The sequence below is a fragment of the Bubalus kerabau genome, chromosome 9 (genome assembly GCF_029407905.1).
Source record: "Bubalus kerabau isolate K-KA32 ecotype Philippines breed swamp buffalo chromosome 9, PCC_UOA_SB_1v2, whole genome shotgun sequence".
NCBI classification, from domain to species: Eukaryota; Metazoa; Chordata; class Mammalia; order Artiodactyla; family Bovidae; genus Bubalus; species Bubalus kerabau.
In genome coordinates this window covers 107,088,694-107,106,158 of record NC_073632.1, presented here as the reverse complement: position 1 = coordinate 107,106,158, position 17,465 = coordinate 107,088,694, and the positions used below count along the sequence as shown (strand labels likewise).

The following is a 17,465-nucleotide window of genomic DNA, read 5'->3' as shown; positions in this document are numbered from 1 at the left end:
TTTCTAGGCATGAATACTGGAGTGGGTTGCCATTTCCTTCTCCAGGGGATCTTTCTAACCCAGGGATTGAACCCAGGTCTTCCACATTGCAGGCAGATGCCACCAGAGAATCTCAAACTTCAAACTCCCGCATGGCAGGCAGAGCCACCAGGGAATCTCAAACTTCAAACTTCAAACTCAGCTAGAAGTCAGAAATGTGAAGCCCCACCCCAAACCTGCTCTTCCCTCAGTCTTTCACAGCTCAGGAATTGGTGATTGTTACTTCAACCAATCAAAACCTCCGAGCTACTCCTCTGAGTTTTCCCTCACCCTCCATATCCAATCTGCCAGCAAATCTTACTGGCTCTTAGGTTATCAATTATGTAGGATCTGAGTATTTCGAAGTCCTCTTGTTCAAGTTCCTCCTCTGCCCCCAGCTGGTCTCCCTGCTGTCAGTATCACCCATAGCCTTTCTCCACACAGAAGCCAGAAATAAGCTACTAAAACCTAAATGACCCCACAGCACTCCGCAGCTTTCCATTTCACATTCAGTAGAAAGTGAAAGCAGAGAGTGAAAAAATTGGCTTAAAGCTCAACATTCAGAAAACTAAGATCATGGCATCCGGTCCCATCACTTCATGGGAAATAGATGGGAAAACAGTGGAAACAGTGTCAGACTTTATTTTTCTGGGCTCCAGAATCACTGCCGATGGTGACTGCAGCCATGAAATTCAAAGACACTTACTCCTTGGAAGGACAAGTTATGACCAACCTAGATAGCATATTCAAAAGCAGAGACATTACTTTGCCAACAAAGGTCCGTCTAGTCAAGGCTATGGTTTTTCCTGTGGTCATGTATGGACATGAGAGTTGGACTGTGAAGAAGGCTGAGCCCCGAAGGATTGATGCTTTTGAACTGTGGTGTTGGAGAAGACTCTTGAGAGTCTCTTGGACTGCAAGGAGATCCAACCAGTCCATTCTGAAGGAGATCAGCCCTGGGATTTCTTTGGAAGGAATGATGCTAAAGCTGAAACTCCAGTACTTTGGCCACCTCATGCAAAGAGTTGACTCATTGGAAAAGACTGTGATGCTGGGAGGGATTAGGGGCAGGAGGAGAAGGGGACGACAGAGGATGAGATGGCTGGATGGCATTACTGACTCGATGGACATGAGTCTGGGTGAACTCAGGAAGTTGGTGATGGACAGGGAGGCCTGGCGTGCTGTGACTCATGGGGTTGCAAAGAGTCAGACACGACTGAGCGACTGAATTGAACTGAACTGAATATCCAAAATCTCTACATGATAGGCACTCTGCTAACTTTCTAACCTCGAATCTCACCACACTTGCCAAGCGTGCACTGAACTGCTGCTGATCTCTCTGCCTGGAACGGCCTTTCCCCAGATGATTTGAATGCCCTCCCCCCATCACTCTACTCTTGTCTCTGCACTCCCTTCATCTTATAAGAGATTCCTTGACTGTAAACACATAGCCACTGTGCATCTCCTTTTTCCCACAGCACTGACAGGACCTAAAGAAAACATCCTCTTGCTTCTTGTCTGTCTCTACTACTGCAATGCCTGCTCCTCAAGAGTTCACTGCCCCCATCTGCCTCCTGAAACAACGCCTGGTAAAAGCACCCTACGTGACAACCTTTGAGCCTGGCCTAGGATGACAACCTACACAAATGAGAGCAGGGCTTCTCAAGCTTCAGCGTACATGGTTATTGTCCACGTGGCTTGGAAGGCAGACTGCTGAGCTGTGGCCCGGAGTTGCTGATTCAATTAGTCTGGGCTGAGGTTTGAACATTTACAAGTTCCCAGGAGGTGTGGATACTACAGTCCCAGGACCACATTTCGAGAATCAGTGAACTAAACATTGTTTCACTCCAACACACCTGTCAGCAACTGAAGTTGACCATGACAATGAATCTCAACTGGTGGAAAAGGACAGGAATATAGTAAAAAGGTGCCTCCCCGCTTTGGATCCACAACATAAAACACATCTATTCTGACTCAGAGGATTATACAGGACTTGTGTCTTTTAAGTAATGCACTATAAACATCACTCCGTACATGGCATTTTTTTTAAGAATGGGGATCAGGCAAGTTAAGGTTATTCTCTAACACAGTCTCATGCTCTTACACAGTCTACGTTAAAGACTACTGCTGGATCTTTATCCTTTAAACAAGCAGATGAGAACGTCGCTATCTTTTAAAGAGATAATGAAACACAAAAGTAGTAGACACCAACCGGGATGGACAGCTGCCCAAATCACAATTTACCATCCCTAAAAATAATCCAATACCCAGGGTGGTCTAGGTTATGTCAGTTAATCCCAGGCCTTACTCATGGCAAACTGGCCCAAAATACATTCTCTCTCCTAAGAATATGAAGTTTGAAAATAAAATCTGAGAGGCATGATGTCAAATTATGTAGCACATGGAATGCTGCTCAATGTTACCTGGCAGCCTAGATGGAATCGGAGTTTGAAGGAGAATTTATACATGTATCTGTATGAACTACCACAATATTATTAAATGGAAGTTAAAAACAGAAAAAGAGCAAGGCTCTCAACAGGGAAGGTCTAAACTTTCACTACTGAGGTTCTCAAACCTGCCCTGGTTCCTGTCTTATATACAGCTTTGTTCTCCAGCTATTCCTTTAACCCTTAGTACTACACCCAATTATCTTCCAACAAACTCCTTTTTGCCTAAATCATCCAGAATTGTTTATATATTTGCAACAAAAATACTTATTAAAAAAAAGAGTAAATTATTAACTTGTAAGAAAACTGTATTATTAATAGAAATGCACCTTATGTAATATCAACATTTTCCCCCATCAACTCGCCATTTATTTCCAATCTCCAAACTACGATAGTACCCACATAATCAATCCATCTCAGACTGCACATCACATTTCTGACTTTATAGTATCAACTCCTTCTTGTACTTCCTTTCAGAAAAGTCCTCTGAAGCTCAGCAAAAAGACATTTGATTTGCCTCAATATATTCAGTAGCTACTGGATGACTATTATGTGCCAATATTGCATGCACTGGGAATACAGAAGTAAATAACAAAAACAGGTTCTTGGTACCTTATATTTTGCTGGGGTGAGACAAGAAATTAAAAACAAAAACAAAAAACAACTAGATAATAAGTGCTATTGCAGAAAAATAGAGACGTATATGAAATAATGAGTAACCAGATTGCTTTTATATTAAAAGGTCAGAGGAGGCCTCTCTAAAGTGACATTTAAGCTAAAATCTTAATGACAAGAAGAAGCCAGCCGGTTAAGATCAATGCAGAGAAAACATAAAGGTACTTGGGCTAGGAATAGACTTATTCTTAACAGCTAATGTGACTACAGGGTGTTGAGGAAGAAGGAAAATCGTTTAGGATGAGGTCAGAGATAGAAAGTACCATATCACATAGGGCTTTGTAACAAAAGGCAAAGAGTTTTGAGCCTTTTATAAATTAATTGTATAGTATAAGGAGGCTATCCAGGACAGGATACTCAGAGAATAGCTGAGCAAGGAACGAAGATGAAAAAAATTATAAATAGTGGTTATGATAAAAATTTAAGCACTGCAAGGAACCTTAGCTATCAGAGCCTAGCCCCTCATTTTGCTGAGAGGGTGATGCAGCTTCAGAGGCTGGGCCAAAGACAAGCACTAAGTTGTACTTGGTGCTTTCTGACATTCAAGCCAAAGTTCTTTCCATAATTCTGAAATCTAGAACTAAGTCTTTACTATGTGCATTTCCAAAGTGACACAGCAACATCCAAACAAAAATATATATTTTTAAGTAATTTTATATTATTCACACGTCTAGTCCCTCGTGTGAAATTTTTTTAAAGCAGCTGCCAATGCTTACCACCAGATATATCTCTTTCCAAAGAATGTGAATCAGGAAAAAAGCAAAACAAAACATTGAATATAAACAAAATATACTTACATCTGGGTATTCTTTTACAGGCACATAAAGTTTCTCTTGTAACTGAACAATAGGTCCCACAGCATCAGGCAACTCTGCACTCCTTTTCTCTGTACTGCCATTTAATGTGTCATTGTACATGTCTTTCCGTACTCTGCTAATTTCTGTTAAAAGTAAAAATTTTAAATGTGTTAGACAAAAAAATATTCTTACTAGTCCAGGAAAAAAATAAATAAGAGGGTAAGGGAGGATTTCATTGATTAAGTGTTAAAACTCAAAGAAGTCAAGAGTTGTTGACCTATACTGTCATTCTCTGGATTAAGTCTGCGTATAACCAAACTACAGTCTTAAGTAAATTCTACCAGAAACCAAATTTACACCAAATAATATATTTTATTAAAAATAACTTCAGAGCCCACACTCCTATTCACTATAATACAAACCAGTTATTTTACCTAATTTCTCCATGCCTAAACAAATGACAGCTTCAGCCAAATACCTCCCCGAGAATGCCTAGCAGACAACACTAATGCCAAAGGCTCCTTTATACTTCAGAAATCATCTGAATGAAACTCAAACTGGACCACTTCCTTAGATATTTTAAGTATCTCTGGAATACCCAAACAGAGATGTCCAATAGATAGAGAGATTCAGAAGTCTGAGTGTGATACACAAACGTACTGGTTAAAGCTACAAGAACAAAAAAGATGTCCTAAGGGGGGATTGGGAGGAGAAAGAACTGAATGACCCTAGGAAAAGCAACTTCTAAGGAGTAAGAAAAGAAGCTCCAAACCAAGAAGTAAAGGAGGTAGATAGGGGAACTAGGGAAGAGAGGCATCTAAGAAGCTAAGAAATGACAGATTCAAGGACAGGGTCATCAACAGTATCAAATACCACAAAAGCGTGATAAGGTAAAGAGCAAAAAGAGGGTACCTTGGATTTGACCATTAAGTCAATGTTGACCCAGAAGTTGTGAGGAAAAGACGGTATGGAGATCAAACTACACTGAGTTAATGAATGAAATACAAGAAACCAGAGATACCTAAAGTCAATGATTTTTAAAAACAATTATCATGACAGCTCTCAGGTATAACTATGACTTCTTAAAAAAAAATGAGAAATCTATTATAATGGATCAAGTCCTATACAAAGAAATCACTTCTTTCAAGAGTTCTTTATGTAGCTTTTACAAAGTGCTGAAGGACAGGCCCTAGCCTACTGCAATACACTACTAACAGCTGTCATTATTAATTTAGCTGAATGTTTCTGTAACCAACTCTCAATGATACAGACCATGTCCTCCTTTGGGAAGAGGCTTGGGTCCATTAGTATTGATATTTAAAAATAAGATCCCAAAAGAACTAATTATTAATAAGAAAATTTAGATAAGATGACTAGGTTAAAGAATACATACATATTAAAAAAAAACAACTTCACCTGGAGAGAGAGATACATTTACCACTCCTGTTGTATTTGTATCCCTTCCAAACATTGAATTTCAATTTATTGCTATTAAGGAACTATCAAAAGCAATGCACACTTTAATTTTCTTAGTTATTTAAATTGCTTTCAGTTAAATAAAATCCACTACAGTAAAAAGGCATGATCAAAGATGTTTTTACCCAGCTTTATTAGTCCAACTGGTGAGAATTCTGCACTACAGTATATTTTCTGCTTCACTGATGGCAATGTTCATTTTATGACAAATCTTATCTCTTTAACAATTTGCTTGTCAAAGTTTACCAAATGTTTATGTCTTATAGCAGGTGAACTTTTGTAAAAGAAAATCAAAAGGTACCTTGTATTTAACTACATGATAAGGGCAACATTTGATTCTTTAAGTTCTTTTTTATACTTTTGCTTTCATAATGAACTCATCCCCAAAGATGTCCAGTATCAAATCAATGTTTATCTTAAAATTAGCATATGACAGCAATTCTCAAATTTCTAGTGACCAACAATTTAAATATAAATGGTTGTTTACATAATTATGTAATTATAGCACATAATTAAATGGAGGGCATGAGAAAAATTTAATCTAATTAAAACTGCACATCTATCCTTCAGTCCAGGTCTCTATGTAGAAGCACTTCCGACATTAGTTTATTCCATTAAAATTTCCTCTTCAAAAGCTGCCCAATTCTTATTATGAAGCTAATAACACTCAAATAAAAAGCTGACAATAGCATAAAAGGAAACCACAGACAAACTCTGCTTACAGACAGAGATGGAAATACCCTAAATGCACAGACATCACTGGCACAATGCACTAAGACAAGGTGGATTTTACACCATGAATGCAACAATAAGTCAGTATTTTTTTAATCTATTAACATAGTAATACATAGGCTGCAGAGGAAAAAGTGATTTTCAGGTAAATACATTTATCTAACTTAGAAAAGTTGAAATAATCAATTATAAATTAAAAAATTCAGATGACTAGACTTAAAAACAATATACAAAAAAACCCAGTAACATATATCTATCTGACCAGATGATATAATGGAAGAAAAGATACATTTACCACTTAAGCTGTATTTCTAGAAACATTTTTGTGATTATTTAATTCCTTAAAAGTTCCATGAAATTTTGTTACCTATTATATCCTTGGTTCTTACAACAGCGGCTGGGAATACAGTGGGTCCTCAATTAATACTCAGTAAACGGGATTGATGGATGGGTGAATGGAGAGAGGAATGAGCCAGGTTCTAGGGCACTGAAGTTAAACAAGTCATGGTCCCAGCTCTCAAAAAATTTAGTCTAATATGGGAGGTCTATGAATACAGAGGCACTCTAAGGTAGAACAACAGTAAGTAAGAGATACGGATTAGACACAAAAGCAGGCATCGTCAACTCTGCTACAGACAGGGTATCAGGATCAAGAAAGAAGTCAAGAGGACAAGAACTCTGACTTTGTTTTCTAATGACAGGAGTATGTGAAACAAAATTACAATGAAATTATTTATTTCAGTCTCTAAAATATATCACTCAATTTAATAATAGAAAAGAAATTACATACAAGACAGCACTAATGGAAATGAAAAGACGACTAAGACAGTTTGAGTTCACAAGATATTTAGAATTTTCACTGTGGAGTACAACCAGCTGAGTACTACACCTTATCAATAGCACCTTTCTAGCCAGAAAATCATGAGCACTTCTCGGCACATTACTTAGGACACTCAAGACAGAACAAGTCCTGATGCCAGTTCTAACAGTAACCGTGTCATTTTAGAGTCTCTTACTTAACCTCTCGGTGCCTGTGAAAAGCGTACGCGAAAGGCGCTCAGTCGCGTCTGACTCTTCGCGACCCCATGGACTATTCACTCCATGGAATTCTCCAGGCCAGAATACTGGAGTGGGTAGCCTTTCCCTTCTCCAGGGTATCTTCCAACCCAGGGATCGAACCCAGGTCTCCGGCATTCCAGGCGGATTCTTTACCAACTGAGCCACAAGGGAAGCCCAAGAACACTGGAGTGGGTAGCCTATCCCTTCTCCAGGGGACCTTCTCAACCCAGGAATCAAACTGGCGTCTCTTGCATTACAGGCGAATTCTTTACCAAAAGTTTATCAGGGAAGCCCAAGACTACTGGAGTGGGTAGCCTGTACTTCATATAATTAAAGGTTGCTTATCGAATGATGGTGACTGAATCCACTGGATTCCAACCTCACTAGGCAAAAACTCATTTGTTATTTTCCCCGTAACTCCAATGGTTTTCAAAGCTGCCTCCAAAGCACTTCATTCTTAAGGATAGCAAGAAGAGCTTTTGTTAATGCTATCCTATCAAGCTGATATGATCAAAGGCAAAGTATTACAGAAACTTGTCATAGGTATGGGCATGGGTAATGCTCTAATTCCTTCCTAAGTGGTGGGCTCACAGGTGTTCATTTATGAACCATACAAACGCCTCATAGTTAGTATGCTTTATACATTCTTTTGTTGCATCAAACATTACAAGATACAATGATATTAATGTCCCCATCTCCACACTACCTTCATCAAACTACCGCAGTGGTTTACAGAAGTAAAAGTTCAGAGCCATTTGCTTCCTCACCAAGTATACAAATTCCTACTACTTATAATTACCCCAAAATAACCCCAATATCAAGAAAACTTGTTTTAGACATCTCTAAATTAAGTTCTTAAACGTTATAAATTTACTGAATTTTCTCTGTCCTGAAATTTCTCCCACTCACCCCCACTCAACACTCCAAAGCTCATAAAAAAGTTCTGAAATCTAAGTGCCCTCTTCTCTAAGCTATATGACATAGTTTCATACTCTCTTACTCATTTAGGTGTAATTCGTCTGTCTCTCTTAAAATGGAAAACCCTGTACCACACACATCCTTCCCTGACCACCAATGAGTACGCAGCCTAAGGCTGCCTACCTCCAGTCCCAAACACTCCGCTTCCTTTGCACCTTTCAAGAATATTAATTGCTCTGGCCAGCAAACTGCACTGCTGACAAGGTCAAAGCTAAGTTTCAACCGTTCCATACTTCTACGGCTGTTTCCTTAGCAGGAGACAAATTAACATTTTTTCATGGTTGCTTTCTACCAGACTAATAGCTTCAGACTGAGAATCTATCAGCTGACATTCTTAAGGGATAACTATTCTGTGAGGCAAGGATCCAACTAACTGCGAGTTCACACCACACGTATTTCTCCAACCTGGATATTAAGACTTCAGGCACGCTTTATCAACTATCTGATGACATGTCAAGCTACACTAGAACTGGAATCTTCCTCTGGATCCACGAGAGCTAAACAGGAAACAATCACTTCTGGACTCTAAAGGCTGTGCTATAATTTTTTCAGCTTTGGGGAGTATTAACCTTTTTAGCAGTCAGACTCCTCTCATTTTCCATGTTTTCTTGAATTGATACTCAGTCCTCACATTTTTTTTTCAAATTCTAATACCTTAAAAACTATTCTTTTATCCAGTCCTGAAAATCTGCTTTGGCTGTACTGCTTTGTCTCTTCATATTTCTCTGCTTTAATTATCCTGATATTTTCCTTTTCCAAACTAAAGCTCAATTATCAGTCAGTGAATTATGCTCCTAAAAGGAAAAGCAGTTATTACACAGTTCTGTTTTATGCAACCTACTAATACCTCACTGGCCTTGAGTCATTTCCCTTTCCCCTAATTCACCTATGGATTTAACTAAAAGCTTTGTTTTAAAATCATTCTTATGTTTCATTAAGCCTTATCTAACTTTGGCTTTCAGTTTTTCCATTACCACCACTTTGACTGTATCTGAACTGCTGTACATGCATCCCATCCACTGCCACCTTACAATTTTGCACAGTTTTAAATTTTTTTGAAGTATAGTTGCTTTACAATGTGGTGTTAGTTTCTGCTGTACAGCAAAGTAAATCATATATCCACTTTTCTTAAAGATTTCCACCCCATTTAGGTGACCACGGAGTACTGAGTAGAATTCCCTGTGCTATTAGTAGATTCTCATTAGTCATCTATTTTATACATAGTAATGTAGCACATTCTTTTAAAATCTGAATTATCAAATTAACAGCTAACCACTCTGTGGAAGAATAGAGTGTCAGAAATAAAAACATGAAAAAAAAATACTGGAGAACAGAAAAATACAGACTGAGAAATCTAAATTACAAAATCAAGTAGTCATTTCCAGATCAGTAGAAAATGCTATGTATAAATTCAATGCTGCAAAAATGAAAAACTAGATAAAGAATAAAATATAGCCCTATTTTACTTTCTGATTTAGAATTTTAACAAAAAATTTAAACCAAGAAAACAAGATTAGGAAATATAAAAAATTTACCACCTCAGTAGTGAAGGAAAAAAAACCTAATAATATACATTTTAAAAAGGATTAAAAAATTATTTTAAGAATCTGTTAACAATGCAGATTAAAATGTAACTTTTCAGGGGGATGTCCCTGGTGGTCCAGTGGTTAATAATCTGTCTTACAATGCAGGGGATGCAAGCTTGATCCCTGGTCAGGGAACTAGATCCCACATGCCAATGGGCAACTGAGTCCCCAAACCAGAGCTAAGACCTACCTGCACAGCCAAAAAGAAATACTTTTTAAGGATGACTTTTCAAAACACTGAACAAAATCTGATGCAAACCACATGTTAAACTTAACGTTGTGACAGCTAATTCTAATTGCTCAACTGGCTAAGGAATTTCTGCTGAGCTATTCAAATTCTAAAAGATGATGCTGTGAAAGTGCTGCATGCAACATGCCAGCAAATTTGGAAAACTCAGCAGTGGCCACAGGACTGGAAAGGTCAGTTTTCACTGAATATCAAAGAATGTTCAAACTACTGTACAATTGCACTCATTTCACATGCTAGCATGGTCATGCTCCAAATCCCCCAAGCTAGGCTTCAACAGTATAACTGAGAACTTCCAGATGTACAAGCTGGATTTAGAAAGGGCAGAGGAACCAGAGATCCAACTGCCAACATCACTGGATCACAGAAAAAGCAAGAGAGTTCCAGAAAAACATCTACTTCCACTTCATTGACTATGCCAAAGCCTTTGACTGTGTGGATCACAAGAAACTGTGGGAAATTCTTCAAGAGATGGGAATACCAGACCACCTGACCTGCCTCCTGAGAAATCTGTATGAAGGTCAAGCAGCAACCGTTACAACCGAACATGGAACAGACTGGTTCAAAACTGGGAAAGGAGTGTGTCAAGGCTGCATACTGTCACCCTGTTTATTTAACTTATATGCAGAGTTCAGTTCAGGTGCTCAGTTGTGTCCGACTCTGCGACCCCATGAATTGCAGCATGCCAGGCCTCCTTGTCCATCACCAACTCCTGGAGTTTACCCAAACTCATGTCCATTGAGTCGGTGATGCCATCCAACCATCTCATCCTCTGTCAGCCCCTTCTCCTCCTGCCTTCCATCTTTCCCAACATCAGGGTCTTTTCAAATGAGTCAGGTGGCCAAAATACTGGAATTTCAAATTCAGCATCAGCCCTTCCAATGAACACCCAGAACTGATTTCTTTTAGGATGGACTGGTTGGATCTCCTTGCAGTCCAAGGGACTCTCAAGAGTCTTTTCCAACACACACAGGAATATGCAGAGTACATCATGCGAAATGCTGAGTTGGCTGAATCACAAGCTGGAATTACGAACTGGGAGAAATATTGATAACCTCAGATATGCAGATGATACTACCCTTATGGCAGAAAGCAAAGAGAACTAAAGAATCTCTTGATGAAGGTGAAAAGAGGAGAGTTAAAAAGCTGGCTTAAAATTCAACATTCAAAAAACGAAGATCATGGTATCCAGTCCCATCACTTCATGGCATATAGATGGGGAAACAATGGAAACAGTGACAGACTATTTTCTTGGGCTCCAAAATCACTGCAGACGGTAACTGCCGACATGAAATTAAAAGATGCTTGCTCCTTGGAAGAAGGGGTATGACAAACCTAGACAGTGTATTAAAAAGCAGAGACATTACTTTGCCGACAAAGGTCAGTCTAGTCAAAGTTATGGTTTTTCCAGTAGTCACACATGGATGTGAGAGCTGGACCATAAAGAAGGCTGAGCACTCAAGAACTGATGCTTTCGAACTGTGGTTATGGAGAAGACACTTGAGAGTCCCTTGGACTGCAAGGAGATAAAACTAGTCAATCCTAAAGGAAATCAACCCTGAATATTCACTGGAAGGACTGGTGTTGAAGCTGAAGCTCCAACACTTTGGCCACTCATTGGAAAAGACGCTGATGCTGGGAAAGAGAGAAGGCAGGAGAAGGGGACGACGGAGGATGAGATGGTCGGATGGCATCATCAACTCAATAGACACGAACCTGGGCAAACTCCGGGAGACGGTGAAGGGCAGGGAAGCCTGGCGTGCTGCAGTCCACGGTGCCGTAAAGAGTCGGACACAGCTGCAACTGCACAACAACTGGCTGTAATCAAACAACAGACATTCACACTTTATTTGGGCATCTACATGCTTTTCTTTGACCTTTACACTTAAATTCATCAAAAATACTATCTGTATTATAATTAATATAACTGGAGTTAAAATACAGAAAGAAATGAAAAGGTTACTGTATCATCTGACCATTAAAGCTTTTTAATTTAACATTTTCCCTTAATTTATTCAGTAAAGAGTCAACTACTTATAAATATATATATGCTTTGAGGTACACAGTATAGATTTTATAAACAAAATTAAAATGACAGCTTTGATCATTCCAAATGAAGTTTAAATGGGATCAATGATTTCTTCACTATCTGCATCCATCTCTTGCTGGACACTAAACTGGTACAGTGAGACAAAGGGCAAAGTAAGATTTTAGTTGTTTTAGGTTTTAATTAACAAATCGCCAGTCTCTATTCACATGAAATTCATTAAATCTTATAACAATAATATTAAAAGTCTACTTATAACTAAAAGACACCTGCCAACACACAACGAGATGGCTGTTATGTGCCCTGTACACGTAGGGGCAACAAACATCTCTTCTAAAAAAAGAAACCTCTAATTCAGGGTTTACTAAATACAGAGGGTTTTAAACATATTTTAAGCACAGCAAAACCCACAGAATAATATAACTTCACTGTTCTAATTTTAAAAAGCCACAGCCACAAGGTAAAGAAAAGAAATGAATTAAGAAGCAGGCTACTAGAGAATATCCACTACTTAATGGAACGTATTTTGCTTATTCAACCCAATATATCTGATTTAAATTTGAGTCAACTACACTGAAACTAGCAGGGTGTGGGGCAGGAATCAAGCTACTGCCAATGCTATAGATGGGGCCCTTTTTACTCTTTAATCAATCCAGAACTGGAAGTACAAAAAGAAAAATGATGAATGAAATTCAGCAGCCCTCTTTAAACTGCCCAAAATTAACTGTTCAAATTGTTGGTAAATTTCACATAAAAATATGAAATAGTCCGTCCTAGTTCCTTGACTGTTCTCAGCAGCAGTTATGTATTATGAAAGGTGTTTAACAGTAGCTGCATTTCCCTGGAAAGGCCCTTTCAAAGATTACAGAAAAGAAAGTCTATTATATGATCACAACCGAAGTATGTGAATTTTCAGACAGACACACAGAAGTCAACAAAAGGATATAACAACGACTAAGAGTAGTCATCTCTAAAAGGTAAGTTTACAGGGACAATTTAGTTTTCATGTTACCTCATGAACTTTTTTTTTTACAACAGTAACACTTAGAAAATGATAGTTATTTTCATTAGGATGGTAGAAACTCATTTAAATCAAAATGCAGAATAGGATTCCCCATATAAAATTATAATGAGGATTAAGTTATTGACTCTCAAGTCTAAAAATAAACCACACTTACCTATTTTTTAAAATATGAGCACCTCACCATGTTAAAATTCGGTACATGAATTATCATGTGATCCTCCCAGAATCTAAGATAGTATTTATTATAATATACATTTTCAAAAAAAAAAGGGGGGGGGGGAGGAGAATGGAAAGCAGGAAGGAAGAAAAGGTTCAGAAATTAAAGAATTTGCCCAAGATCACAGATAGCCCAAGCAACTTTTATTTAGGGTTTCATAAAAGTGAAGACGAACTAAAAAGCGTCTTGATGAAAGTGAAAGAGGAGAGTGAAAAAGTCGGCTTAAAGCTCAACATTCAGAAAACTAAGATCATGGCATCTGGTCTTCCCATCTTCGTGGGAAACAGATGGGGAAACAGTGTCAGACTTTAGTTTTGGGGGCTCCAAAATCACTGCAGATGGTGATTGCAGCCATGAAATTAAAAGACGCTTACTCCCTGGAAGGAAAGTTATGACCAACCTAGATAGCATATTCCAAAGCAGAGACATTACTTTGCCAACAAAGGTCTGTCTAGTCAAGGCTATTGTATTTCCTGTGGTCATGTTTGGATGTGAGAGTTGGACTGTGAAGAAGGCTGAGCCCCGAAGGATTGATGCTTTTGAACTGTGGTGTTGGAGAAGACTCTTGAGAGTCCCTTGGACTGCAAGGAGATCCAACCAGTCCACTCTGAAGGAGATCAGCCCTGGGATTTCTTTGGAAGGAATGATGCTAAAGCTGAAACTCCAGTACTTTGGCCACCTCATGCGAAGAGTTGACTCATTGGAAAAGACTGTGATGCTGGGAGGGATTGGGGGCAGGAGAAGGGGACAACAGAGGATGAAATGGCTGGATGGCATCACCAACTAGAAGGACATGAGTTTGAGTGAACTCCGGGAGTTGGTGATGGACAGGGAGGCCTGGCATGCTGCAATTCATGGGGTCGCGAAGAGTCGGACATGACTGAGCGACTGAATTGAACTGAACTGAAAGGACTTCTGGAACAAGAAGCCCTTAAAACTCACTTTAAGAGATGGTTAATAATAATTACAAATATAAAACAACAAACTGGAATAAACCAATTTTTGGTTTATTGCTACAGCCATACTGTAACAAGCATAGTCCAATATGTTCACTGTTTACTAGCAACTACCAAGAGTCTTTGCAGCCCTCCTCTTTCACGCCACGTTAAAAGAAAGCAGTTTTATGAATGAACTCTAGGCCTTGGTTCCCAGAAAAGTGACAATTCTAAATGAGTAAATGGATACATAACTGAAAAATGGCAACAGTCCATCACAAAAAAGGGAAAGCATTTTTTAAGTGAATAAAAATCAACTGAAAAAAAACTGAAACTTATTTAAATTTTGTATGGAGGTTAGTTACTTTTAAATCTGGTGAGTTTTACCTATTACATATCAAGTATTATTTAATAAAAATGTTGCCTTCTTGTCATTTATTTTTTAGAATATGCAGGAGAAACCAGTCTTTATATTAATTTTTGTTGTTATTAAAATTTAAATCCAAAAGTTAAGAAAGCTAGTTAAGAAACATCTCTCCATGAATATCTGCAGAATATGTAATGGTAAAATGGTAGGTGTTATCAGAATCCAGATAAATAGTTAATACTTGAGAATCTAGCAATTTTTACTAAGAACTCTTTCCCCAATCCTCTGAATATTTCTGGAAGAATAAAAATAAATTCATAGCAATGAAAATGGGTAACCATGATACAGGAGTGGAGGAGAGATTTTTCACCATATACTCTCTTAACAGGCCTTTGAATTCTGAATCATCTCCATGTATTAACTTTTCAAAATTACATTTTTAAGAAGCTTTTACTTGTAATACAATAATGGATTATAATCCATAATCCATTTATACTGATATAAATAACTGAATAATGAATGTAAGTGGGAGAAAAGATAAGTTTTCCTTGTAGAATTTCAATAATATATATAGTAGGAAAGACGGATAAGAAAAATCATCATAGATTACTACCAGAGTAATAATTACTGCAAGCAAGAAAACTATTCAATGGATGCTAAAATGGGTGAACAAAAGTAAGAGAAACAGGCTATCTGCACAGTTTCAGAGTATCTTCCCACAAGACATGTACTAATTACAAAGGAAAAAAGAAAACTGCACAGTGGAGAAACCTGGCAGACACCACCTTAACCAGATGATGGTCAATATCAAGAGAAAGACATGTGCTCTGGTGTGATGTGCTCAGAAGGGTCCAACAGCACTTCTGTGGTTTTCTGGTCCAAACTGCCTGAACTCAGACAAGTCCAAGTTCAAGAATGTTCTTCAATGTTCAGCTGCCTTCCAAAGTGTCAAGAAAAGTATCATGAAAGAATGTGACGCTGTCACAGAATGGAGGAAACTAAAGAGACATCCCCACCAAATGCAATATGGGATTTCTGATTGGATCCTGGACCAGGAAAAGCACACCTGTAGAAACACCAGTGAAATCTGAGGAAGTATCTGCAAATGAGTAAATAATCTCGAATCAATGTTAATTTCCTAGTCATGTGAGTTAACATTAACGTCTGCACTATTTTTCCTGTTTCTCTATAAGTAAGTCTAAACTCACTTTTTCAGAAAACTGTTTGCTTTAGCCTTCGAAGTTACTTATTCTAATGGAGGAGGATAGTTGTGGGAGAGAATGAAAGCCATGCAAACGTCTTACTTTTCTAGTATCTAAAAAAAACGAAAAAGAAAACATCTGTTTAGCAATAACACTGAGGATCTCAAAATCATTCAATATCATCTTTAATTCAAAATAACTAAAAATTTTTAAATAATCTCTTTAATTTTATCAGATATTGCTTAAAAAACATATGTACTTTAAATGCTCTTTAAGAACAAGGAAAAATACAATCAATAAATGATGACCTTTCTGTAGAAATGGGCTTCTCTGGTAGCTCAGATGGTAAAGAATCTGCCTGCAACATGGGAGATCTGGAAGATCCCCTGGAGAAGGGAACCCCACTCCAGTACTCTTGCCCGGAGAATCCCATGGACAGAGGAGTCTGGCAGGCTACAGTCCATGGGGTCGCAAAGAGCCAAGAACTACATGCAGTAGGAGAAAAAACACTGACCTTGAGTTTATACAACCTGGACTTTATTTCTGATTTCCTGCAATTTGTAGTTGTGTGGCTTTGACCTTAACCTCTGGGTCTCAGTTTCCTCCTCTGTGAAATGAGGTTAGACCAGATCACATGTATAGTTTTTGCCAGCTCTAAAATTGTTTGGGGGTGCATCCTCCTGTTTCTTCATAGAGAACCCCATTCTGTGCTCTCTCTGTATCAATACATCACAAGAAATGACTAATAATAAATTCAATGACCAACTAAGAAGCCCAAACAATGCTACTTTTGTCAGAATTACACATTCCAAAATGTCTTAAACTCCTAGGCACCAAGACTCAGTTTAAATGATACTCTTATAAAGCACCAAACCCTCAGGTAAGCAGGCTCTACCACAGTCGTATTTGAGAAGGTGAGAAGATGTCCATCTCTGTGTTTTAGCCTCTTCAAACTCCAAGTCTCTGAGGGCTTTAAAGGGAATTTGTTAAATCAGAGTGAAAATGAAACAGAACTTCCCCAAATTTCGAAGGAATTATGTCTGTGTGAGGGGGAGAGATTAATTGCTGTTCCTAGGGAAAATCCCATGGACAGAGGAGCCTGGTAGGCTGCAGTCCATGGGGTCGCTAAGAGTCGGACACGACTGAGCAACTTCACTTTCACGCATTGGAGAATGAAATGGCAACCCACTCCAGTGTTCTTGCCTAGAGAATCCCAGGGACGGGGGAGCCTGGTGGGCTTCCGTCTATGGGGTCGCACAGAGTCGGACACAACTGAAGCGACTTAGCAGCAGCAGCAGCAGCAGGGGACAATTAGATTTTTAATTCTTTTTTAATTGTATTCTAAACTCCACCTAAGCTCAATGTAGGAAAAGCCTCAGATGTATAATAATGCAACATGTTTACATTTACCGTGCATCACCCTACTCCCACAAACTAAAGCAAATTAACATTACACGACATTCACATGTGCTACAGCAGCCCATATACGAGAGAAATGCCTCATACGATGAAAAAGCTGAGTTTTTTAAGCCTTAATAAAAAATCTACTATACGCAATATTCAAAAAGGTCCTTTTATATCAAGTATCAAAACTGAATTAGAATAAAACTTCCATCTTTGTAACAAGAGCAACATATTCACATGTCAACATAATGGGT

General features: G+C 38.4%; 1 protein-coding gene across 11 annotated transcripts in view; it reads right to left on the bottom strand.

Moving 5' to 3' along the window:
* Positions 1–17,465, bottom strand: part of QKI (QKI, KH domain containing RNA binding) — a 160,234-nt gene that overhangs the window by 107,222 nt on the left and 35,547 nt on the right. For 6 of the 11 annotated variants that reach the window (XM_055536172.1, XM_055536174.1, XM_055536173.1 and 3 more), the window contains exon 2: positions 3,938–4,080. In XM_055536172.1, coding sequence (XP_055392147.1) covers positions 3,938–4,080 — 143 coding nt within the window. Of the gene's footprint in view, positions 1–3,937; positions 4,081–11,731; positions 11,834–17,465 lie in introns of all 11 variants that reach the window. The other 5 variants (XR_008698456.1, XM_055536171.1, XM_055536164.1 and 2 more) reach the window with 1 other exon arrangement.